The 24,877-nt window shown below is 44.6% G+C and overlaps 1 protein-coding gene across 1 annotated transcript; it reads right to left on the bottom strand.

The window, feature by feature from the left end:
- TAF10 (TATA-box binding protein associated factor 10) lies at positions 1-24,071 on the bottom strand. Its single transcript, XM_053708817.1, has 5 exons — positions 23,759-24,071; positions 20,498-20,655; positions 16,447-16,511; positions 7,481-7,595; positions 1-527 (listed from the first exon to the last, which is right to left on the bottom strand). Exons 1-5 carry the CDS (start codon positions 23,922-23,924, stop codon positions 438-440), a joined length of 594 nt encoding a protein of 197 aa, XP_053564792.1. The 5' UTR covers positions 23,925-24,071; the 3' UTR covers positions 1-437.
- Between the last annotated feature and the right edge of the window lie 806 nt (positions 24,072-24,877).

The raw sequence follows: 24,877 nt of genomic DNA, 5'->3' as shown, positions 1-24,877 counted from the left end.
CACAATTGTACAATTTATTTCTCACACTGAATATAAGTGAGCTATTTACACATTTTCCTATGCAGTCAGAAGGCTTTGGCAGTTGCAAGTTTACAACGTTCACTCAGCAAAATAAAAAAAAAAATCTACACAACAGAAATAAGCTACAGACTGATTTAAAGCATCTGAATCTTTACAGCAGCACAAGCAGACAGGAACACTTTTACAAAGACGGGAACTAAACATAACAGGTTTTTTTCTTCTTCTTAACGCTATCAAAACATTCTTTCTTCACTCTCTTTTTCCTTTGACGGTCACCCTAACAGATCTGTGCAGTTCGTGGCGCTGGGAGCAGCAAAAGCACAACATTTTACACCTCTATACACAGTAAATTTGCTCCCACAGGAATCTGATTTTCTATAAAACAGTTCATCAGAGATCAGTTTGCAGTGGAGCCTCTAGGTGAAATAATGCGGCTTCTTTACGTTGATGCCATATTCAGCAAGTGCTGGGGTGAGATCCTCCATCGTTAGCGTATACTTTTTATCCTGCACGAAGAAACGGGGAAAAACAGGATTAGAAGGAAACCCCCCTGTGCGGTCTCAACCACAGCAAATAACCCTGCGATACTCACAAAAGCTACAAATGCAGCTAATAGGGGACCCTCTCACAGGTAAATGACTACCTTAGCCAACAGCTATCTCTCTATATATATTTTTATTATAAAGCAGGAAGAATCTATTGTACAAGTGTGATCACAACAGAGGGTTCACATTTACCAAAAACACAACTAGGTGTGCCAATCCCCCACAAATACCTCTTAAAATGGTATTTAAACTGCAAATAACATAATATTTTTAAGAAACAGCAACATAAATTGGTGAAAAGAACTAAGACTGGGAACATGAATACACACAGGGAAAAAACAGATACATACATCTTGTAACCACATATAACCGGCTCCCCGAAGCATATTTACTCCTTAACCACAGCTCCCACACCCTTTACATTGGCTGCCTGATGTGCTATGGGGCTTTAACAGCACAGGTCTCACCTACAGCAGCGAGACTGCACTATTTCTGCCTGTCTCAGACATCACTGAGGTTATGGATAATCTGCATAAGAGTAGACACATTGCCGTTTCATTCAGTTATAAACTTCTTAACAATTCATCAGAGTATTTAAAACTGAGTTATATGCAAAAATGGGAGATAGAGACCGGACGACAAATAGAAGACTCAGACTGGCGGTCTATATGCATTAATGTAGCTAGATCATCTTCCTCCTCTAACATCCAGGAATTAAATTATAAGATACTTACTAGATGGTATCTGACGCCAGCTAGGCTGCATAGCATATATCCTAATGCCTCCAAGTACTGCTGGAGAGGTTGTGGTGGAGTAGGTAACATGCAACATATATGGTGGGATTGCCCCAGGGTAAAAAGTATGTGGGAACTAATTACAGGATATATTCAGCAGTTGAGTGGGAAGGAGGATTTAGAGTTGGATATATACATAGCACTATTAAATAAACCCATTAAAGGTATAGGTAAAATAAGAGCCAAATTAATAATGTATGTATTAAATGCATTTAAATCCTTATTGGCCAGAAACTGGAAAAAACCAAATGTCCCAGGGGAGGGAATGCTAATTGATAGAATTAATGAGTTATTGTTGTTGGAAGAATATACATATTTAAGATCGAGCAGAGAAGAGGTTTTCCAGCTGATACGTTTCCAATGGGAGGAATTTAAACAAATAAATCAAATTTAATGTGCTAGGATGGAGAGGGACTCCTTGGAGGGGTGGGGCCGGAGCGGAGGGGACAGGAGGTTTTTAGGTAATCCCCCCTTTTTTTTTTCTCTCTTCTTTCCCTTCCTTCCTTTTACTGTCAATGTTGGGTGAATGGTTATTGGCTGTTGTAAGCAAGTGTTATCCTGTTAGGAAGATTATGCCATTAGATCCTAGTGGACCAAGTGGTTTTTGCTTGGGTCCATACACGGGTTCAATCTCAGCTTTCTCAAGATTTTCTTTCTGTATTAATATTAAGCGATTTTTTGAGTGTTGATTTGCCTTTTTTTGTATTGTGTCTGTTTATAAAATAAAATATAAAAAAAAAAAAAAAAAAAAAATAGACACATTGCCAATACCCAGCCAGAGAACTCCCAATAGTATCCTGCCTGCTAGATCACACTAGGAGGGAAGTATCAGGCAGTCACACACCATAAATGCACTGGAGGGACCACATGGGACAGCTGGTAACCCCCTCAGTACAGCATTCTTGCTAACCCTTCTTTCTTCATCTGTGTAAAGCTAACACTTCTGCACCAGTAAAAACTCACTTAAAGGGACAGAATACTATAAAATTGTATTTCCCTTAATGTGTTTCCTATTACGTTTTTTTAACAGCTGCACAGTACAAAATGTATGAAATTTGCTTTTTAAGGCTTATTTGTGTATATGAATTAACTGATTTTGTGTTTTGAAGCTACAACCTAATACAATGGGTTTCAGCTTGTAGGTATAATCAGATCTCATTGCTTTATCACATTGTGTACATATAGCTGCCTCTTTATCTTATATCTGTCCATAAACCAATCACCAATACCTGGAGAGAACATTGTAAAATTAACATTTTATTACCTTATCTCTTCTAATAACCCACTGGGATTGTAATTTCTTCTACTGGCTGTGTTTACACAGCTTGGCCTTAAGGCCAAAAACTTTCAGGATGGGTGGGGATTATCACAGGCTAAATAAACTATTCCAAATGCCAATATAAGGGTAATGGAAATACTTGTAAACAATTTAAAGGGACATAATACTCATATGCTAAATCACTTGAAACTGATGCAGTATAACTGTAAAAAGCTGACAGGAAAATATCACCTGAGCATCTCTATGTAGAAAAGGAAGATATTTTACCTCACAATCTCCTCAGCTCAGCAGAGTAAGTTCTGTGTAAAAAGTTATACTCAGCTGCTGCCCAGCTGCAGGTAAAAAAATAAATAAAAAAAAATAAAAAATGAAGAAATTAACAGCAGCCAATCAGCATCAGCAGTGCTGAGGTCATGAACTATTTTACTGTGGTCTCATGAGATTTCATTGTAAACTTCCTTACACTGAATAGGGAAATAACATGAGAGTGCACGAGGCTCATCCCTTCGCCTGTCCCGGGACAGACACACTAATATGCTGCTTAGAAATCCTTTACAATGGGATGTGGCTACTGAGAAACTTTTGAGGTAAAATATCTTTCTTTTTTACATAGAGATGTTCAGGTGATATTTTCTAATCAGCTTTTTACAGCTATGCTGCATCACTTTCAAGTGTTTAAACATTTGGGTATTATGGCCCTTTAATACACACCAGCAGGTAAAGTGGATCATTGGGAACAAATTAAAGGGGAGATTTTTTTTGCGTAAACTGTCCCTTTAAGCACAAAAGAGAGGGGATACTACCTGCTTTAGGACATCTACACCAATACTGATTAGCTCTAAAAGGATCCACAATAAAAACAGAATTTTGCTGACAAACAAGTTCATCTAACCTATAGTATTCACCAGTTTACGCACAGACCAGATGCAATAGCGTTTAGTCTGAATTTCCTACCCACCAAAGAAAATAATGTGTTATATTCAAGTAATAGTAAATGATTAACTGTTCTGTGATTAAAAGGGACAGTCTACTCCAGAATTTGTATTGTTTAAAAAGATAGATAATCCCCTTATTACCCATTCCCCAGTTTTGCGTAACCAACACAGTTATATTAATACACTTTTTACCTCTGTGATTACCTTGTATCTAACCCTCTGCAGACTGCCCCCTTATCTCAGTTATATTAATATACGTTTTACCTCTGTGATTACCTTGTATCTAACCCTCTGCAGACTGCCCCCTTATCTCAGTTATATTAATATACGTTTTACCTCTGTGATTACCTTGTATCTAACCCTCTGCAGACTGCCCCCTTATCTCAGTTAATTAATATATTTTTTACCTCTGTGATTACCTTGTATCTAACCCTCTGCAGACTGTCCCTTATCTCAGTTATATTAATATACTTTTTACCTCTGTGATTACCTTGTATCTAAGCCTCTGCAGACTGCCCCCCTTATCTCAGTTATATTAATATACTTTTTACCTCTGTGATTACCTTGTATCTAACCCTCTGCAGACTGCTCCTTAACTCAGTTATATTAATATACTTTTCACCTCTGTGATTACCTTGTATCTAAGCCTCTGCAGGCTGCCCCCTTATCTCAGTTATATTAATATACTTTTTACCTCTGTGATTACCTTGTATCTAAGCCTTTGCAGACTGCTCCTTATCTCAGTTATATTAATATACTTTTTACCTCTGATTACCCTGTATCTAAGCCTCTGCAGACTGCTCCTTATTTCAGTTATATTAATATACTTTTTACCTCTGTGATTACCCTGTATCTAAGCCTTTGCAGACTGCTCCTTATCTCAGTTATATTAATATACTTTTTACCTCTGTGATTACCCTGTATCTAAGCCTCTGCAGACTGCCCCTTATCTCAGTTATATTAATATACTTTTTACCTCTGTGATTACCCTGTATCTAAGCCTTTGCAGACTGCTCCTTATCTCAGTTATATTAATATACTTTTTACCTCTGTGATTACCCTGTATCTAAGCCTCTGCAGACTGCTCCTTATCTCAGTTATATTAATATACTTTTTACCTCTGTGATTACCCTGTATCTAAGCCTTTGCAGACTGCTCCTTATCTCAGTTATATTAATATACTTTTTACCTCTGTGATTACCCTGTATCTAAGCCTCTGCAGACTGCTCCTTATCTCAGTTATATTAATATACTTTTTACCTCTGTGATTACCCTGCATCTAAGCCTTTGCAGACTGGCCCCTTATTTCAGTTCTTTTGACAGACTTGCATTTAGCCAATCAGTGCCCTCATTTGTAACTTAATGGGCGTGGTCACAATGTTATCTGTATGGCACACACAAAAAAAAACATCCTCTAGCTGTGAAAAACTGTAAAATGCATTCAGATAAGAGGCAGCCTTCAAAATCAGCATATGAGGCTCCTAGGTTTAGCTTCTATAAAGAGCTGCAGGACACGTGTACTTGTTTCTATAAACAGCTGTAGCGAAACCTAAAGGGATAGTAAAGTCCAAATTAAATTTTCATGATTCAGATAGGACATCATTTTAAACAACTTTCTAATTTACTTTTATCATCAAATTTGCTTTGTTCCCTTGGTATTCTTTATTTAAAGCTCATATGCTAATTTCTAACCCCTTGAACGCCGTCAGCACTAATTGCCTGAAATGCAAGTCTGTCAAAAGATCTGAGATAAGGAGGCAGTCAGCAGAAGCTGGAGTTATACAATATTCTTCTGTCTTCCTCACTAGCGGAGGGAGGTGATGATTTAGGTGTAAAGTGCATTGGCATCCTATACAATGCCAGGGAGACTCAGGGAAGTCTTAAAGGGGCATTCTACTGCAAAGATGACATCCTCAAACCAATTATAGCATTACCAACCCCAGCTGTAGGATTAGGACGTTAAGCACATAGGTAAAGTCACAATCTGATGACGAACATTATGAATCTGGAGCAGAACCGAGATGGGTATTTGTGACTTTGGCTCCTGACTGGCTGATAGTCTGTGTCCCAATAGGGAGCTGCAATGCAGTTATCTTTATTAGCAAGGCTACAATTGCATGCTGCTCTGATGAATTTGAGCAGGTCACTTTTCCACTAGACTCTCCCTTTAAAAAGATTAAAGGGACAGTCTACACTAAAATTTTTATTGTTTAAAAAGATAGATAACACTTTTACTACCCATTCCCCAGCTTTGCACAACCAACATTAAAGGGACACTGAACCCATTTTTTTTTCTTCTGTGATTCAGATAGGGCATGCAGTTTTAAACAACTTTCTAATTTACTCCTACTATCAATTTTTCTTCGTTCTCTTGCTTTCTTTATTTGAAAAAGAAGGCATCAGCTATTTTATTGGTTTAGAACCATGGAAAGCACTTGTTTATTGGTGAGTGAATTTATCCACCAATCAGCAAGAACAACACAGTGTGTTCACCAAAAATGGTCCGGCATCTAAACTTACATTCTTGCATTTCAAATAAAGATACCAAGAGAATGAAAATAATTTAATAGGCGTAAATTAGAAAGTTGCTTCAAATTGCATGCTCTATCTGAATCACGAAAGAAAAAAATTTGGGTTCAGTGTCCCTTTAACCCTTTGAGTGCTAATGACGGCTCTGAGCCGTCACAGAGTTTCTCACTCTGGTGCTAATGACGGCTCAGAGCCGTCATGAGCACTCTCCCACTTTGAGGGAGATCTAGGGGCTCCTTACTGCTCCTACCCCGGCGATCGGGCCTGTAGAGTGACAGGCATCGCCAGGGCTTCACGTGATGCGCAGTGACGTCACGCGCAATTACGCGATGATGTCACTGCGCAACTTTATTTATACTTAACAATGTTAAGTATAGGAGGAGGGGGCATGCTGCTTAGAAGCCTGTATCTCAGGCATCTAAGCAGCTACAGACCCCCAAGACCCATTGTTGGAAAGGTAATCGCCTAACATTTCCAACAGTGTAAGTCTTGGGGGTAAAAAAAAAATAAAAAAAGCTAAATTTTTTTTTAAATAATAATAATAAAAAATAAATAAAATATTAGCACCCAGGTGGGAAATGGCTTAGCAGCCAAAGGGTTAATATATTAAAGGGATATGAAACACACATTTTTTTCTTTCATGATTTAGAAAGAGCATGCAATTTTAAACAACTTTCTAATTTACTTCTATTATCCAATTTGTTTTTATTCTCATGATATTCTTTGCTGAAGAGCATATCTAGATAGGCTCAGTAGCTGCTGATTGGTTGCTGTACTTAGAAGCCTTGTGTGATTAGCTCACCCATGTGCATTGCATTTTCTTCAACTAAGGATATTTAAAAAATGAAGCAAAATATATAATAGAAGTAAATTGTAACGTCGTTTACATCTGTATTCTCTATCTGAATCATGAAAGAAAAAATTTGGAGTTTAGTGTCCCTTTAATATACTTTATAACATTTAAACCTCTACATTTCTGCTCGTTTCTAAGCCCCTACAGACAGCCTCTTATCACATGCTTTTTTATTTGTTTTTCCCAACAGGAGACTGCTAGTTCTTGTGGGCCATATAGATAACAATGTGTTAACGCCCGGGGAGTTAAGCGTTAGCACAACACAATATTAAATGCAAGTCAATAGATGATAAATAAAAAGTCATGTGATCAGGGGGTTGTCAGAAGAGGCTTAGATACACGGTAATCACAGAGGTAAAAAGTGTATTTCTATAACAGTGTTGGTTGTGCAAAACTGGGGAATGGGGAATAGAGAGATTATCTATCTTTTTAAAGAATAAAAATTCTATTGTAGACTGTCCCTTTAAGCACAAGACAGTAAGCGTATCCTAAGGTGCCCAGGGATTACAGAGGGAACGCTATACCTTGCTTTTGTTGCGCGAGCTTCCAGACGCTGTGCCCTTCATCTTACAGTGCTGCAGAGCATCATTTGCAATATCCGAGATGAACTTCTGGGCAGCTAAGGAGATCAGTCGGATTCTAGGTAGAGAAAAAGAAAACTTGTTCAGTAACAGCAAAGAGAACAGGGAGCTAGCTGGTGATTGGTCACTACACATATGCCTTGTGTCGTTGGCTCACCCAATGTGCTCAGCTAGCTCACAGTTGCTGGACCTTTAATTAACTATATTGTTTGCAGGAGCTTAACAAATAGATCATTAATAACAGAATTTATGTTTACCTGATAAATTTCTTTCTCCAACGGTGTGTCCGGTCCACGGCGTCATCCTTACTTGTGGGATATTCTCTTCCCCAACAGGAAATGGCAAAGAGCCCAGCAAAGCTGGTCACATGATCCCTCCTAGGCTCCGCCTACCCCAGTCATTCGACCGACGTTAAGGAGGAATATTTGCATAGGAGAAACCATATGGTACCGTGGTGACTGTAGTTAAAGAAAATAAATTATCAGACCTGATTAAAAAACCAGGGCGGGCCGTGGACCGGACACACCGTTGGAGAAAGAAATTTATCAGGTAAACATAAATTCTGTTTTCTCCAACATAGGTGTGTCCGGTCCACGGCGTCATCCTTACTTGTGGGAACCAATACCAAAGCTTTAGGACACGGATGAAGGGAGGGAGCAAATCAGGTCACCTAAATGGAAGGCACCACGGCTTGCAAAACCTTTCTCCCAAAAATAGCCTCAGAAGAAGCAAAAGTATCAAACTTGTAAAATTTGGTAAAAGTGTGCAGTGAAGACCAAGTCGCTGCCCTACATATCTGATCAACAGAAGCCTCGTTCTTGAAGGCCCATGTGGAAGCCACAGCCCTAGTGGAATGAGCTGTGATTCTTTCGGGAGGCTGCCGTCCGGCAGTCTCGTAAGCCAATCTGATGATGCTTTTAATCCGAAAAGAGAGAGAGGTAGAAGTTGCTTTTTGACCTCTCCTTTTACCTGAATAAACAACAAACAAGGAAGATGTTTGTCTAAAATCCTTTGTAACATCTAAATAGAATTTTAGAGCGCGAACAACATCCAAATTGTGCAACAAACGTTCCTTCTTTGAAACTGGTTTCGGACACAGAGAAGGTACGATAATCTCCTGGTTAATGTTTTTGTTAGAAACAACTTTTGGAAGAAAACCAGGTTTAGTACGTAAAACCACCTTATCTGCATGGAACACCAGATAAGGAGGAGAACACTGCAGAGCAGATAATTCTGAAACTCTTCTAGCAGAAGAAATTGCAACTAAAAACAAAACTTTCCAAGATAATAACTTAATATCAACGGAATGTAAGGGTTCAAACGGAACCCCCTGAAGAACTGAAAGAACTAAATTGAGACTCCAAGGAGGAGTCAAAGGTTTGTAAACAGGCTTGATTCTAACCAGAGCCTGAACAAAGGCTTGAACATCTGGCACAGCTGCCAGCTTTTTGTGAAGTAACACCGACAAGGCAGAAATCTGTCCTTTCAGGGAACTTGCCGATAATCCTTTTTCCAATCCTTCTTGAAGGAAGGATAGAATCCTAGGAATCTTAACCTTGTCCCAAGGGAATCCTTTAGATTCACACCAACAGATATATTTTTTCCAAATTTTGTGGTAAATCTTTCTAGTTACAGGCTTTCTGGCCTGAACAAGAGTATCGATAACAGAATCTGAGAAACCTCGCTTCGATAAAATCAAGCGTTCAATCTCCAAGCAGTCAGCTGGAGTGAAACCAGATTCGGATGTTCGAACGGACCCTGAACAAGAAGGTCTCGTCTCAAAGGTAGCTTCCAAGGTGGAGCCGATGACATATTCACCAGATCTGCATACCAAGTCCTGCGTGGCCACGCAGGAGCTATCAAGATCACCGACGCCCACTCCTGATTGATCCTGGCTACCAGCCTGGGGATGAGAGGAAACGGCGGGAACACATAAGCTAGTTTGAAGGTCCAAGGTGCTACTAGTGCATCCACTAGAGCCGCCTTGGGATCCCTGGATCTGGACCCGTAGGAGGGAACTTTGAAGTTCTGACGAGAGGCCATTAGATCCATGTCTGGAATGCCCCACAGCTGAGTGACTTGGGCAAAGATTTCCGGATGGAGTTCCCACTCCCCCGGATGCAATGTCTGACGACTCAGAAAATCCGCTTCCCAATTTTCCACTCCCGGGATGTGGATAGCAGACAGGTGGCAGGAGTGAGACTCCGCCCATAGAATGATCTTGGTCACTTCTTCCATCGCTAGGGAACTCCTTGTTCCCCCCTGATGGTTGATGTATGCAACAGTCGTCATGTTGTCTGATTGAAACCGTATGAACTTGGTCCTCGCTAGCTGAGGCCAAGCCTTGAGAGCATTGAATATCGCTCTCAGTTCCAGAATATTTATCGGTAGAAGAGATTCTTCCCGAGACCAAAGACCCTGAGCTTTCAGGGATCCCCAGACCGCGCCCCAGCCCATCAGACTGGCGTCGGTCGTGACAATGACCCACTCTGGTCTGCGGAATGTCATCCCTTGTGACAGGTTGTCCAGGGACAGCCACCAACGGAGTGAGTCTCTGGTCCTCTGATTTACTTGTATCTTTGGAGACAAGTCTGTATAGTCCCCATTCCACTGACTGAGCATGCACAGTTGTAATGGTCTTAGATGAATGCGCGCAAAAGGAACTATGTCCATTGCCGCTACCATCAACCCGATCACTTCCATGCACTGAGCTACGGAAGGAAGAGGAACGGAATGAAGTATCCGACAAGAGTCCAGAAGTTTTGTTTTTCTGGCCTCTGTTAGAAAAATCCTCATTTCTGAGGAGTCTATAATTGTTCCCAAGAAGGGAACCCTTGTTGACGGGGATAGTGAACTCTATTCCACGTTCACTTTCCAGCCGTGAGATCTGAGAAAGGCCAGGACGATGTCCGTGTGAGCCTTTGCTCGAGGGAGGGACGACGCTTGAATCAGAATGTCGTCCAGGTAAGGTACTACTGCAATGCCCCTTGGTCTTAGCACCGCTAGAAGGGACCCTAGTACCTTTGTGAAAATCCTTGGAGCAGTGGCTAATCCGAAAGGAAGTGCCACAAACTGGTAATGTTTGTCCAGGAATGCAAACCTTAGGAACCGATGATGTTCCTTGTGGATAGGAATATGTAGATACGCATCCTTTAAATCCACCGTGGTCATGAATTGACCTTCCTGGATGGAAGGAAGGATAGTTCGAATGGTTTCCATCTTGAACGATGGGACCTTGAGAAATTTGTTTAAGATCTTGAGATCTAAGATTGGTCTGAACGTTCCCTCTTTTTTGGGAACTATGAACAGATTGGAGTAGAACCCCATCCCTTGTTCTCTTAATGGAACAGGATGAATCCCTCCCATTTTTAACAGGTCTTCTACACAATGTAAGAACGCCTGTCTTTTTATGTGGTCTGAAGACAACTGAGACCTGTGGAACCTTCCCCTTGGGGGAAGTCCCTTGAATTCCAGAAGATAACCCTGGGAGACTATTTCTAGCGCCCAAGGATCCAGAACATCTCTTGCCCAAGCCTGAGCGAAGAGAGAGAGTCTGCCCCCCACCAGATCCGGTCCCGGATCGGGGGCCAATATTTCATGCTGTCTTGGTAGCAGTGGCAGGTTTCTTGGCCTGCTTTCCCTTGTTCCAGCCTTGCATTGGTCTCCAAGCTGGCTTGGCTTGAGAAGTATTACCCTCTTGCTTAGAGGACGTAGCACTTTGGGCTGGTCCGTTTTTACGAAAGGGACGAAAATTAGGTCTATTTTTTGCCTTGAAAGGCCGATCCTGAGGAAGGGCGTGGCCCTTACCCCCAGTGATATCAGAGATAATCTCTTTCAAGTCAGGGCCAAACAGCGTTTTCCCCTTGAAAGGAATGTTTAGTAGCTTGTTCTTGGAAGACGCATCAGCCGACCAAGATTTCAACCAAAGCGCTCTGCGCGCCACAATAGCAAACCCAGAATTCTTAGCCGCTAACCTAGCCAATTGCAAAGTGGCGTCTAGAGTGAAAGAATTAGCCAATTTGAGAGCATTGATTCTGTCCATAATCTCCTCATAAGGAGGAGAATCACTATCGAGCACCTTTATCAGTTCATCAAACCAGAAATATGCGGCTGTAGTGACAGGGACAATGCATGAAATGGGTTGTAGAAGGTAACCCTGCTGAACAAACATCTTTTTAAGCAAACCTTCTAATTTTTTATCCATAGGATCTTTGAAAGCACAACTATCCTCTATGGGTATAGTGGTGCGTTTGTTTAAAGTAGAAACCGCTCCCTCGACCTTGGGGACTGACTGCCATAAGTCCTTTCTGGGGTCGACCATAGGAAACAATTTTTTAAATATGGGGGGAGGGACGAAAGGAATACCGGGCCTTTCCCATTCTTTATTAACAATGTCCGCCACCCGCTTGGGTATAGGAAAAGCTTCTGGGAGCCCCGGCACCTCTAGGAACTTGTCCATTTTACATAGTTTCTCTGGGATGACCAACTTTTCACAATCATCCAGAGTGGATAATACCTCCTTAAGCAAAATGCGGAGATGTTCCAACTTAAATTTAAATGTAATCACATCCGATTCAGCCTGATGAGAAATGTTCCCTGAATCAGTAATTTCTCCCTCAGACAAAACCTCCCTGGCCCCCTCAGATTGGGTTAGGGGCCCTTCAGAGATATTAATATCAGCGTCGTCATGCTCTTCAGTAACTAAAACAGAGCAGCCACGCTTACGCTGACAAGGGTTCATTTTGGCTAAAATGTTTTTGACAGAATTATCCATTACAGCCGTTAATTGTTGCATAGTAAGGAGTATTGGCGCGCTAGATGTACTAGGGGCCTCCTGAGTGGGCAAGACTCGTGTAGACGAAGGAGGGAATGATGCAGTACCATGCTTACTCCCCTCACTTGAGGAATCATCTTGGGCATCATTGTCATTATCACATAAATCACATTTATTTAAATGAATAGGAATTCTGGCTTCCCCACATTCAGAACACAGTCTATCTGGTAGTTCAGACATGTTAAACAGGCATAAACTTGATAAGAAAGTACAAAAAACGTTTTAAAATAAAACCGTTACTGTCACTTTAAATTTTAAACTGAACACACTTTATTACTGCAATTGCGAAAAAACATGAAGGAATTGTTCAAAATTCACCAAATTTTCACCACAGTGTCTTAAAGCCTTAAAAATATTGCACACCAAATTTGGAAGCTTTAACCCTTAAAATAACGGAACCGGAGCCGTTTTAAGCTTTAACCCCTTTACAGTCCCTGGTATCTGCTTTGCTGAGACCCAACCAAACCCAAAGGGGAATACGATACCAATGACGCCTTCAGAAAGTCTTTTCTAAGTATCAGAGCTCCTCTCACATGCGACTGCATGCCATGCCTCTCAAAAACAAGTGCGCCACACCGGCGCGAAAATGAGACTCTGCTTATGCTTTGGGAAAGCCCCTAAGAAATAAGGTGTCTAATACAGTGCCTGCCGATATTATTATATCAAAATACCCAGATAAAATGATTCCTCAAGGCTAAATATGTGTTAATAATGAATCGATTTAGCCCAGAAAAGTCTACAGTCTAAATAAGCCCTTGTGAAGCCCTTATTTACGATCGTAATAAACATGGCTTACCGGATCCCATAGGGAAAATGACAGCTTCCAGCATTACATCGTCTTGTTAGAATGTGTCATACCTCAAGCAGCAAGAGACTGCACACTGTTCCCCCAACTGAAGTTAATTGCTCTCAACAGTCCTGTGTGGAACAGCCATGGATTTTAGTTACGGTTGCTAAAATCATTTTCCTCATACAAACAGAAATCTTCATCTCTTTTCTGTTTCTGAGTAAATAGTACATACCAGCACTATTTCAAAATAACAAACTCTTGATTGAATAATAAAAAACTACAGTTAAACACTAAAAAACTCTAAGCCATCTCCGTGGAGATGTTGCCTGTACAACGGCAAAGAGAATGACTAGGGTAGGCGGAGCCTAGGAGGGATCATGTGACCAGCTTTGCTGGGCTCTTTGCCATTTCCTGTTGGGGAAGAGAATATCCCACAAGTAAGGATGACGCCGTGGACCGGACACACCTATGTTGGAGAAATCGCACTATTGACTGCAGCATTTTCTACTTGCACTGGTTGTATAGAAATAGTGAGGTACTCACACAAACTATTTATTCTCTTACATATATTTCTAAAACTGCGTTTGTAGAAATGCCCCAGCAAGCACCGAGGAAGTGCAACTGCCCCTGGACACTGCATCAGAAATGCCCCAGCAAGCACCGAGGAAGTGCAACTGCCCCTGGACACCTCATCACTGCATCAGAAATGCCCCAGCAAGCACCGAGGAAGTGCAACTGCCCCTGGACACCTCATCACTGCATCAGAAATGCCCCAGCAAGCACCGAGGAAGTGCAACTGCCCCTGGACACCTCATCACTGCATCAGAAATGCCCCAGCAAGCACCGAGGAAGTGCAACTGCCCCTGGACACCTCATCACTGCATCAGAAATGCCCCAGCAAGCACCGAGGAAGTGCAACTGCCCCTGGACACCTCATCACTGCATCAGAAATGCCCCAGCAAGCACCGAGGAAGTGCAACTGCCTCTGGACACCTCATCACTGCATCAGAAATGCCCCAGCAAGCACCGAGGAAGTGCAACTGCCCCTGGACACCTCATCACTGCATCAGAAATGCCCCAGCAAGCACCAAAGAAGTGCAACTGCCCCTGGACACCTCATCACTGCATCAGAAATGCCCCAGCAAGCACCGAGGAAGTGCAACTGCCCCTGGACACCTCATCACTGCATCAGAAATGCCCCAGCAAGCACCAAAGAAGTTCAACTGCCTCTGGACACCTCATCACTGCATCAGAAATGCCCCAGCAAGCACCGAGGAAGTGCAACTGCCCCTGGACACCTCATCACTGCATCAGAAATGCCCCAGCAAGCACCGAGGAAGTGCAACTGCCCCTGGACACCTCATCACTGCATCAGAAATGCCCCAGCAAGCACCGAGGAAGTGCAACTGCCCCTGGACACTGCATCAGAAATGCCCCAGCAAGCACAGAGGAAGTGCAACTGCCCCTGGACACTGCATCAGAAATGCCCCAGCAAGCACCGAGGAAGTGCAACTGCCCCTGGACACCTCATCACTGCATCAGAAATGCCCCAGCAAGCACCAAAGAAGTGCAACTGCCCCTGGACACCTCATCACTGCATCAGAAATGCCCCAGCAAGCACCGAGGAAGTGCAACTGCCCCTGGACACCTCATCACTGCATCAGAAATGCCCCAGCAAGCACCAAAGAAGTGCAACTGCCCCTGGACACCTCATCACTGCATCAGAAATGCCCCAGCAAGCACCGAGGAAGTGCAACTGCCCCTGGACACCTCATCACTGCATCAGAAATGCCCCAGCAAGCACAGAGGAAGTGCAACTGCCCCTGGACACCTCATCACTGCATCAGAAATGCCCCAGCAAGCACCAAAGAAGTGCAACTGCCTCTGGACACCTCATCACTGCATCAGAAATGCCCCAGCAAGCACCGAGGAAGTGCAACTGCCCCTGGACACCTCATCACTGCATCAGAAATGCCCCAGCAAGCACCGAGGAAGTCCAACTGCCCCTGGACACCTCATCACTGCATCAGAAATGCCCCAGCAAGCACCAAAGAAGTGCAACTGCCCCTGGACACCTCATCACTGCATCAGAAATGCCCCAGCAAGCACAGAGGAAGTGCAACTGCCCCTGGACACCTCATCACTGCATCAGAAATGCCCCAGCAAGCACAGAGGAAGTGCAACTGTCTCTGGACACCTCATCACTACATCAGAAATGCTGCAGGGGATACTAAGATTGAGGAGCCTCATTCTGCAATATATACAGCTACCAAGCAAGTATTCTGATAACGTTTTTAGGCAGAGAGTGTTTCCTTTACATCACGAATCAGTGCACAGATATTAAGTGCTGCATCTCACAGTATTTACAGTAGCAGAGAAAATGAATTTACAATGTAGTTGATGTACCAGAATAAACACGTGAGACCGTAATACCCTGCTGCTTATTAGCATGTACTACATATTTTATAAATTTTTCTGTTGCAGGAATCAAATCTTAAGGGATGCAATGCGCTATTATTTGACCAATTAAAATATACCATAAAACGTCATTAAACGTCCCCTTAACATATTCAATTCAGCATAGTGCTTGTATGCAAAAGACTTCCATGTGCTTTCAAATGAGAAAAAAAAAAAAATATTAATTAAAAAAGGTAACCACCCCATGGAAAGTATTCCTTTTTCCCCCCTACTCTCTTATTTGCTATTCCCCCTCTAAACCTGCCGGATATAGATTTACTGATGAAAAGTATTTGTTTTTGCGACCCAAGTCAAAATAACTTTAAGACGAGTGGCCTGAAATATTAGAAAAAAAATGTATGCAATGTATCTTTAGGTTATTAGATATATGTACCAAATGATGTATTATATTAGGTTTCATTTTTCCTGTAATTATGCATCTTCAAATGTAATTAAAAAAAAAATATATACTTAAAAAAGGGGAAAAGTAACCACATGACCCCCCCCCCACACCTCTGCTGGGAATACACTGTATGGTTATTGTGTTGGATCTGTAGCACGTGTGGAAGGTTACTGAGAGGGGTCGTCACCTTATTACTGCAGCACAGAATGACTTACCTAATAGCTAATATCACTTCTAAATGTGCAAATGAAAATCACAAATGATGAAAAACACCAAAAGTCATAATTTGATGACAGAAAGAGACTAATTTAATGCTGCCCTAAGTCTATAAATGTTACCAGAGAATTTGATGAAGCAAGGAAATCGTGTTCCCTGTATAAGTGTCAGACGCGTACATGAAACTACAAGAGAGTAAATCAACTTACATGCGTGGGTCTGAGGCCTCAAAGCCAGCTCGGTTTAGGTAATACCCCGTCACAGCGTCTGGGATCTGAATAAAAGCATTTATTGTCAGTCACTATATGGGCACAGAGACGGTTAAAGGCATTTAAACTTGTTTTAAAGGCCATGCAATAAAAAAATTGAAACTCAAAGAGAATAAAATGTAAAGCTTCAAAACATAAGTTACATTACAAACAAGCATATTAGTAACATTTAGTGATTCTGTGAAATCCCGTATCTCAGTCATAAACTAAAGCCAGTTTTTATTTTCAGTTGAAAAATGATTTAGTGATTAAAATGCAGCTTTAAATACTGAAACAGACCCCCCCTCCTTTTATGTTAAATTAGTCCCTAAGGTTAGATTTCTTTCAGTGTATGCAAATAAAAATATATTTATCTGTAAGCATTAGTGTGTATTGTGACACTATTAATGTGCACAGAATAACGTAAAGCATAAAGCTCTGTGCATATGAGATCTGGGGCCCGTTGCATACTAATCATAAACACACTATTAATGTGCACAGAATAACGTAAAGCATAAAGCTCTGTGCATATGAGATCAGGGGCCCGTTACATACTAATCATAAACACACTATTAATGTGCACAGAATAACGTAAAGCATAAAGCTCAGTGCATATGAGATCTGGGGCCCGTTACATACTAATCATAAACACACTATTAATGTGCACAGAATAACGTAAAGCATAAAGCTCTGTGCATATGAGATCTGGGGCCCGTTGCATACTAATCATAAACACACTATTAATGTGCACAGAATAAAGAGGGTTACAAGTAAAGCATAAAGCTCTGTGCATATGAGATCTGGGGCCCGTTACGTACTAATCATAAACACACTATTAATGTGCACAGAATAAAGAGGGTTACAAGTAAAGCATAAAGCTCTGTACATATGAGATCTGGGGCCCGTTACATACTAATCATAAACACACTATTAATGTGCACAGAATAAAGAGGGTTACAAGTAAAGCATAAAGCTCAGTGCATATGAGATCTGGGGCCCGTTACATACTAATCATAAACACACTATTAATGTGCACAGAATAACGTAAAGCATAAAGCTCAGTGCATATGAGATCTGGGGCCCGTTACATACTAATCATAAACACACTATTAATGTGCACAGAATAAAGAGGGTTACAAGTAAAGCATAAAGCTCAGTGCATATGAGATCTGGGGCCCGTTACATACTAATCATAAACACACTATTAATGTGCACAGAATAACGTAAAGCATAAAGCTCAGTGCATATGAGATCTGGGGCCCGTTACATACTAATCATAAACACACTATTAATGTGCACAGAATAACGTAAAGCATAAAGCTCTGTGCATATGAGATCTGGGGCCCGTTACATACTAATCATAAACACACTATTAATGTGCACAGAATAAAGAGGGTTACAAGTAAAGCATAAAGCTCAGTGCATATGAGATCTGGGGCCCGTTACATACTAATCATAAACACACTATTAATGTGCACAGAATAACGTAAAGCATAAAGCTCTGTGCATATGAGATCTGGGGCCCGTTGCATACTAATCATAAACACACTATTAATGTGCACAGAATAACGTAAAGCATAAAGCTCTGTGCATATGAGATCTGGGGCCCGTTACATACTAATCATAAACACACTATTAATGTGCACAGAATAAAGAGGGTTACAAGTAAAGCATAAAGCTCTGTGCATATGAGATCTGGGGCCCCTTACGTACTAATCATAAACACACTATTAATGTGCACAGAATAACGTAAAGCATAAAGCTCTGTGCATATGAGATCTGGGGCCCGTTACATACTAATCATAAACACACTATTAATGTGCACAGAATAAAGAGGGTTACAAGTAAAGCATAAAGCTCAGTGCATATGAGATCTGGGGCCCGTTACGTATTAATCATAAACACACTATTAATGTGCACAGAATAACGTAAAGCATAAAGCTCAGTGCATATGAGATCTGGGGCCCCTTACGTACTAATCATAAACACACTATTAATGTGCACAGAATAAAGAGGGTTACAAGTAAAGCATAAAGCTCAGTGCATATGAGATCTGGGGCCCGTTACGTACTAATCATAAACACACTATTAATGTGCACAGAATAAAGAGGGTTACAAGTAAAGCATAAAGCTCAGTGCATATGAGATCTGGGGCCCGTTACATACTAATCATAAACACACTATTAATGTGCACAGAATAACGTAAAGCATAAAGCTCTGTGCATATGAGATCTGGGGCCCGTTGCATACTAATCATAAACACACTATTAATGTGCACAGAATAAAGAGGGTTACAAGTAAAGCATAAAGCTCAGTGCATATGAGATCTGGGGCCCGTTGCATACTAATCATAAACACACTATTAATGTGCACAGAATAAAGAGGGTTACAAGTAAAGCATAAAGCTCTGTACATATGAGATCTGGGGCCCGTTACATACTAATCATAAACACACTATTAATGTGCACAGAATAACGTAAAGCATAAAGCTCTGTGCATATGAGATCTGGGGCCCGTTGCATACTAATCATAAACACACTATTAATGTGCACAGAATAAAGAGGGTTACAAGTAAAGCATAAAGCTCTGTACATATGAGATCTGGGGCCCGTTACATACTAATCATAAACACACTATTAATGTGCACAGAATAACGTAAAGCATAAAGCTCAGTGCATATGAGATCTGGGGCCCGTTACATACTAATCATAAACACACTATTAATGTGCACAGAATAACGTAAAGCATAAAGCTCTGTGCATATGAGATCTGGGGCCCGTTACATACTAATCATAAACACACTATTAATGTGCACAGAATAAAGAGGGTTACAAGTAAAGCATAAAGCTCTGTGCATATGAGATCTGGGGCCCGTTGCATACTAATCATAAACACACTATTAATGTGCACAGAATAACGTAAAGCATAAAGCTCTGTGCATATGAGATCTGGGGCCCGTTACATACTAATCATAAACACACTATTAATGTGCACAGAATAACGTAAAGCATAAAGCTCTGTGCATATGAGATCTGGGGCCCGTTGCATACTAATCATAAACACACTATTAATGTGCACAGAATAACGTAAAGCATAAAGCTCTGTGCATATGAGATCTGGGGCCCGTTACATACTAATCATAAACACACTATTAATGTGCACAGAATAAAGAGGGTTACAAGTAAAGCATAAAGCTCTGTGCATATGAGATCTGGGGCCCCTTACGTACTAATCATAAACACACTATTAATGTGCACAGAATAACGTAAAGCATAAAGCTCAGTGCATATGAGATCTGGGGCCCCTTACGTACTAATCATAAACACACTATTAATGTGCACAGAATAAAGAGGGTTACAAGTAAAGCATAAAGCTCAGTGCATATGAGATCTGGGGCCCGTTACGTACTAATCATAAACACACTATTAATGTGCACAGAATAAAGAGGGTTACAAGTAAAGCATAAAGCTCAGTGCATATGAGATCTGGGGCCCGTTACGTACTAATCATAAACACACTATTAATGTGCACAGAATAACGTAAAGCATAAAGCTCTGTGCATATGAGATCTGGGGCCCGTTACATACTAATCATAAACACACTATTAATGTGCACAGAATAACGTAAAGCATAAAGCTCTGTGCATATGAGATCTGGGGCCCGTTGCATACTAATCATAAACACACTATTAATGTGCACAGAATAAAGAGGGTTACAAGTAAAGCATAAAGCTCAGTGCATATGAGATCTGGGGCCCGTTACATACTAATCATAAACACACTATTAATGTGCACAGAATAACGTAAAGCATAAAGCTCTGTGCATATGAGATCTGGGGCCCGTTGCATACTAATCATAAACACACTATTAATGTGCACAGAATAAAGAGGGTTACAAGTAAAGCATAAAGCTCAGTGCATATGAGATCTGGGGCCCGTTACGTACTAATCATAAACACACTTTTCTGGATCTTTAAGTATATCTGTAATTGACACATTTATTTTAGCATTACCGTGGGTGTGTAGTCTTCCAACTGCATCAGGAAATCCACTAAAGGAGTTGTAGAAATCACAGGCTTAATGTCTCCATTTGCCACACCAGGTGGCAGGTAAACACCATTAGAGAGTGATCCTTCAGAGGGTGCAGCAGCTCCAGCAGCAGAAATAGGCACTGAAGGGTAAACAAACTATATGTGACTGGCAGACAAACACCTGCGGCTCAGTAAGCACATATGCCCTGCGTCTCCCCCTCCCCAGGCTCTCTCTGCGCCCCGCGCCTCCCCAGGCTCTCTCTGCGCCCCGCGCCTCCCCAGGCTCTCTCTGCGCCCCGCGCCTCCCCAGGCTCTCTCTGCGCCCCGCGCCTCCCCCTCCCCAGGCTCTCTCTTCGCCCCGCGCCTCTCCCTCCCCAGGCTCTCTCTTCGCCCCGCGCCTCCCCAGGCTCTCTCCCCCTCCCCAGGCTCTCTCCCCCTCTCCATCTCTCCCCCTCCCCAGGCTCTCTCCGTCTATCCCCCTCCCCAGGCTCTCTCCCCGTCTCCCCCCGGGCTCTCTCCCCGTGCTCTCTCCGTCTCCCCCCGGGCTCTCTCCCCGTGCTCTCTCCGTCTCCCCCCGGGCTCTCTCCCTCTCTCCCTCTCTCCGGGCTCTCTCCCTCTCTCCCCCTCCCCGGGCTCTCTCCCTCTCTCCCTCTCTCCCCGGGCTCTCTCCCTCTCTCCCCGGGCTCTCTCCCTCTCTCCCCGGGCTCTCTCCCTCTCTCCCCCTCCCCGGGCTCTCTCCCTCTCTCTCACCCTCCCCAGGCTCTCTCTCACCCTCCCCAGGCTCTCTCTCACCCTCCCCAGGCTCTCTCTCTCACACCCTCCCCAGGCTCTCTCTCTCACACCCTCCCCAGGCTCTCTCTCTCTCACCCTCCCCAGGCTCTCTCTCTCTCTCACCCTCCCCAGGCTCGCTCTCTCTCTCACCCTCCCCAGGCTCGCTCTCTCTCTCACCCTCCCCAGGCTCGCTCTCTCTCTCACCCTCCCCAGGCTCGCTCTCTCTCTCACCCTCCCCAGGCTCTCTCTCTCTCACCCTCCCCAGGCTCGCTCTCTCTCTCACCCTCCCCAGGCTCGCTCTCTCTCTCACCCTCCCCAGGCTCGCTCTCTCTCTCACCCTCCCCAGGCTCGCTCTCTCTCACCCTCCCCAGGCTCGCTCTCTCTCTCACCCTCCCCAGGCTCGCTCTCTCTCTCACCCTCCCCAGGCTCTCTCTCTCTCTCACCCTCCCCAGGCTCTCTCTCTCTCACCCTCCCCAGGCTCTCTCTCTCTCACCCTCCCCAGGCTCGCTCTCTCTCACCCTCCCCAGGCTCGCTCTCTCTCACCCTCCCCAGGCTCGCTCTCTCTCACCCTCCCCAGGCTCGCTCTCTCTCACCCTCCCCAGGCTCGCTCTCTCTCACCCTCCCCAGGCTCTCTCTCTCACCCTCCCCAGGCTCTCTCTCTCACCCTCCCCAGGCACTCTCTCTCTCTCTCACCCTCCCCAGGCTCTCTCTCTCTCACCCTCCCCAGGCTCTCTCTCTCTCACCCCAGGCTCTCTCTCTCTCACCCTCCCCAGGCACTCTCTCTCTCTCACCCTCCCCAGGCACTCTCTCTCTCTCACCCTCCCCAGGCACTCTCTCTCTCACCCTCCCCAGGCTCTCTCTCTCTCACCCTCCCCAGGCTCTCTCTCTCTCACCCTCCCCAGGCTCTCTCTCTCTCACACCCTCCCCAGGCTCTCTCTCTCACACCCTCCCCAGGCTCTCTCTCTCACACCCTCCCCAGGCTCTCTCTCTCACACCCTCCCCAGGCTCTCTCTCTCACACCCTCCCCAGGCTCTCTCTCTCACACCCTCCCCAGGCTCTCTCTCTCACACCCTCCCCAGGCTCTCTCTCTCACACCCTCCCCAGGCTCTCTCTCTCACACCCTCCCCAGGCTCTCTCTCTCACACCCTCCCCAGGCTCTCTCTCTCACACCCTCCCCAGGCTCTCTCTCTCACACCCTCCCCAGGCTCTCTCTCTCACACCCTCCCCAGGCTCTCTCTCTCACACCCTCCCCAGGCTCTCTCTCTCACACCCTCCCCAGGCTCTCTCTCTCACACCCTCCCCAGGCTCTCTCTCTCACACCCTCCCCCAGGCTCTCTCTCTCACACCCTCCCCAGGCTCTCTCTCTCACACCCTCCCCAGGCTCTCTCTCTCTCACCCTCCCCAGGCTCTCTCTCTCACACCCTCCCCAGGCTCTCTCTCTCTCACCCTCCCCAGGCTCTCTCTCTCTCTCACCCTCCCCAGGCTCTCTCTCTCTCTCACCCTCCCCAGGCTCTCTCTCTCTCTCACCCTCCCCAGGCTCTCTCTCTCACCCTCCCCAGGCTCTCTCTCTCTCTCACCCTCCCCAGGCTCTCTCTCTCTCTCACCCTCCCCAGGCTCTCTCTCTCTCTCACCCTCCCCAGGCTCTCTCTCTCTCTCACCCTCCCCAGGCTCTCTCTCTCTCTCACCCTCCCCAGGCTCTCTCTCTCTCTCACCCTCCCCAGGCTCTCTCTCCCTGTCTCTCACCCTCCCCAGGCTCTCTCTCCCTGTCTCTCACCCTCCCCAGGCTCTCTCTCCCTGTCTCTCACCCTCCCCAGGCTCTCTCTCCCTGTCTCTCACCCTCCCCAGGCTCTCTCTCCCTGTCTCTCACCCTCCCCAGGCTCTCTCTCCCTGTCTCTCACCCTCCCCAGGCTCTCTCTCCCTCTCTCTCACCCTCCCCAGGCTCTCTCTCCCTGTCTCTCACCCTCCCCAGGCTCTCTCTCCCTGTCTCTCACCCTCCCCAGGCTCTCTCTCCCTGTCTCTCACCCTCCCCAGGCTCTCTCTCCCTGTCTCTCACCCTCCCCAGGCTCTCTCTCTCTCTCTCACCCTCCCCAGGCTCTCTCTCTCACCCTCCCCAGGCTCTCTCTCACCCTCCCCAGGCTCTCTCTCACCCTCCCCAGGCTCTCTCTCACCCTCCCCAGGCTCTCTCTCACCCTCCCCGGGCTCTCTCTCACCCTCCCCGGGCTCTCTCTCACCCTCCCCGGGCTCTCTCTCACCCTCCCCGGGCTCTCACCCTCCCCGGGCTCTCACCCTCCCCGGGCTCTCTCTCACCCTCCCCGGGCTCTCTCTCACCCTCCCCGGGCTCTCTCTCACCCTCCCCGGGCTCTCTCTCTTTCTTACCCTCCCCAGGATCTCTCTCCCTGTCTCTCACTCTTCCTATGTCACATTTGCCTTCCCAATACCCCAGCCCTGTGTCTCATTCTCATCGGTTCTCACCGCTGGCCCTTCTCTCGCCAGGGTCTCTCCCTGGCACACCTGGTGTGGCCCCAAGACCCGGTTTCGGGATATTAGCCGGGCTCGGCTTGTTCTCGGTGGCGGGACCGGGCTGCGCTGGAACCCCCGTAGGCTGTAGGTCCTGCGGTGGCGGTTCCGTCCCGCTCATCCTGCTAATATGACAATACGAAGTCTTCTTGACTCTACCAGCACTGCGAAATTTCGTCCAAGACTCCAATACCGCTAATTTTTCTGAGAGGTGACTTCCGTTAAAGAGCGGAACTTCCGGTCTTCGGGCGCCATGTGATGACGTCAATATTCATTAGAGTTTATGATAACTTTCTTCGATAACTTCCGGGTCGCTCGGTGTGACGTAATGACGCATTTCCTTACGTGATGTGACGCTATTGCGTGAGTCAATATGGCGCCGCTCAGTGACTCCTGAGGATGCTGTGTGTTATGAGTCACCTGCGGGTTATTAACCGTTCCACTCCTGGTATTTGTAACATGCGGTTATCCGTGGTGATCTCAGACTGATTGTCTTAGCAAATCGCCATTTAGTTAGTTGCAACAGATTAATGCGCTAATCCTTCAACCAGTGATAGAACAAGTGTTGTTCTTTGTTAATGCAGCAGTAAAAAAATCTAACGCAGTATCGAGTCACGTCAGATCTAGAGCAGCAATGCATTACAGTGAGCTAGCTGAGCACATCTGGTAACTCCCAGGGGTGTGCTTTTCAACAAAGGTTACAAAAAGAACAAAGTCATTTCCCAGTTTGCATCATTAGGTAGAAGATATCCAGCTATACATCACAATGTTCTTAAAAGATGCTCTAAATTCTGTCACTTTGGGAGTAAATGCATGGTCTATCTACCGTTGCCACCTCAGCCATGTTTTCCTGGACACTTACGAGTTACACATGCTGCAGGGAGGAACACGAATAGTGCTGCCCAGGTTAGGGTTGCCACTTCAGCCATGTTTTCCTGGACACTTACGAGTTACACATGCTGCTGCAGGGTGTGAAGGGAGGAACATGTATTGTGTTTCTGGACAGCACTATTCATATTCCTCCCTGCACACCCTGCAGCATGTGTAAGTGTTCTGTATTTTAAGGGACGGGTG

The sequence above is a fragment of the Bombina bombina genome, chromosome 3, assembly GCF_027579735.1.
Source record: "Bombina bombina isolate aBomBom1 chromosome 3, aBomBom1.pri, whole genome shotgun sequence".
Lineage (NCBI taxonomy): Eukaryota > Metazoa > Chordata > Amphibia > Anura > Bombinatoridae > Bombina > Bombina bombina.
This window is presented reverse-complemented; position numbering and strand designations above follow the sequence as displayed.

What these genes read in the sequence shown, in the direction of transcription:
- TAF10 (XM_053708817.1), bottom strand. Translation starts at nt 23,924, where the DNA reads ATGAGCGGGACGGAACCGCCACCGCAGGACCTACAGCCTACGGGGGTT. An exon ending in TGGCGAGAGAAGGGCCAGCG is followed by an intron (nt 20,656 to 23,758) that starts GTGAGAACCGAT and finishes TTTACCCTTCAG; the next exon opens with TGCCTATTTCTGCTGCTGGA. An exon ending in GAGGCCTCAGACCCACGCAT is followed by an intron (nt 7,596 to 16,446) that starts GTAAGTTGATTT and finishes TTCTCTACCTAG; the next exon opens with AATCCGACTGATCTCCTTAG.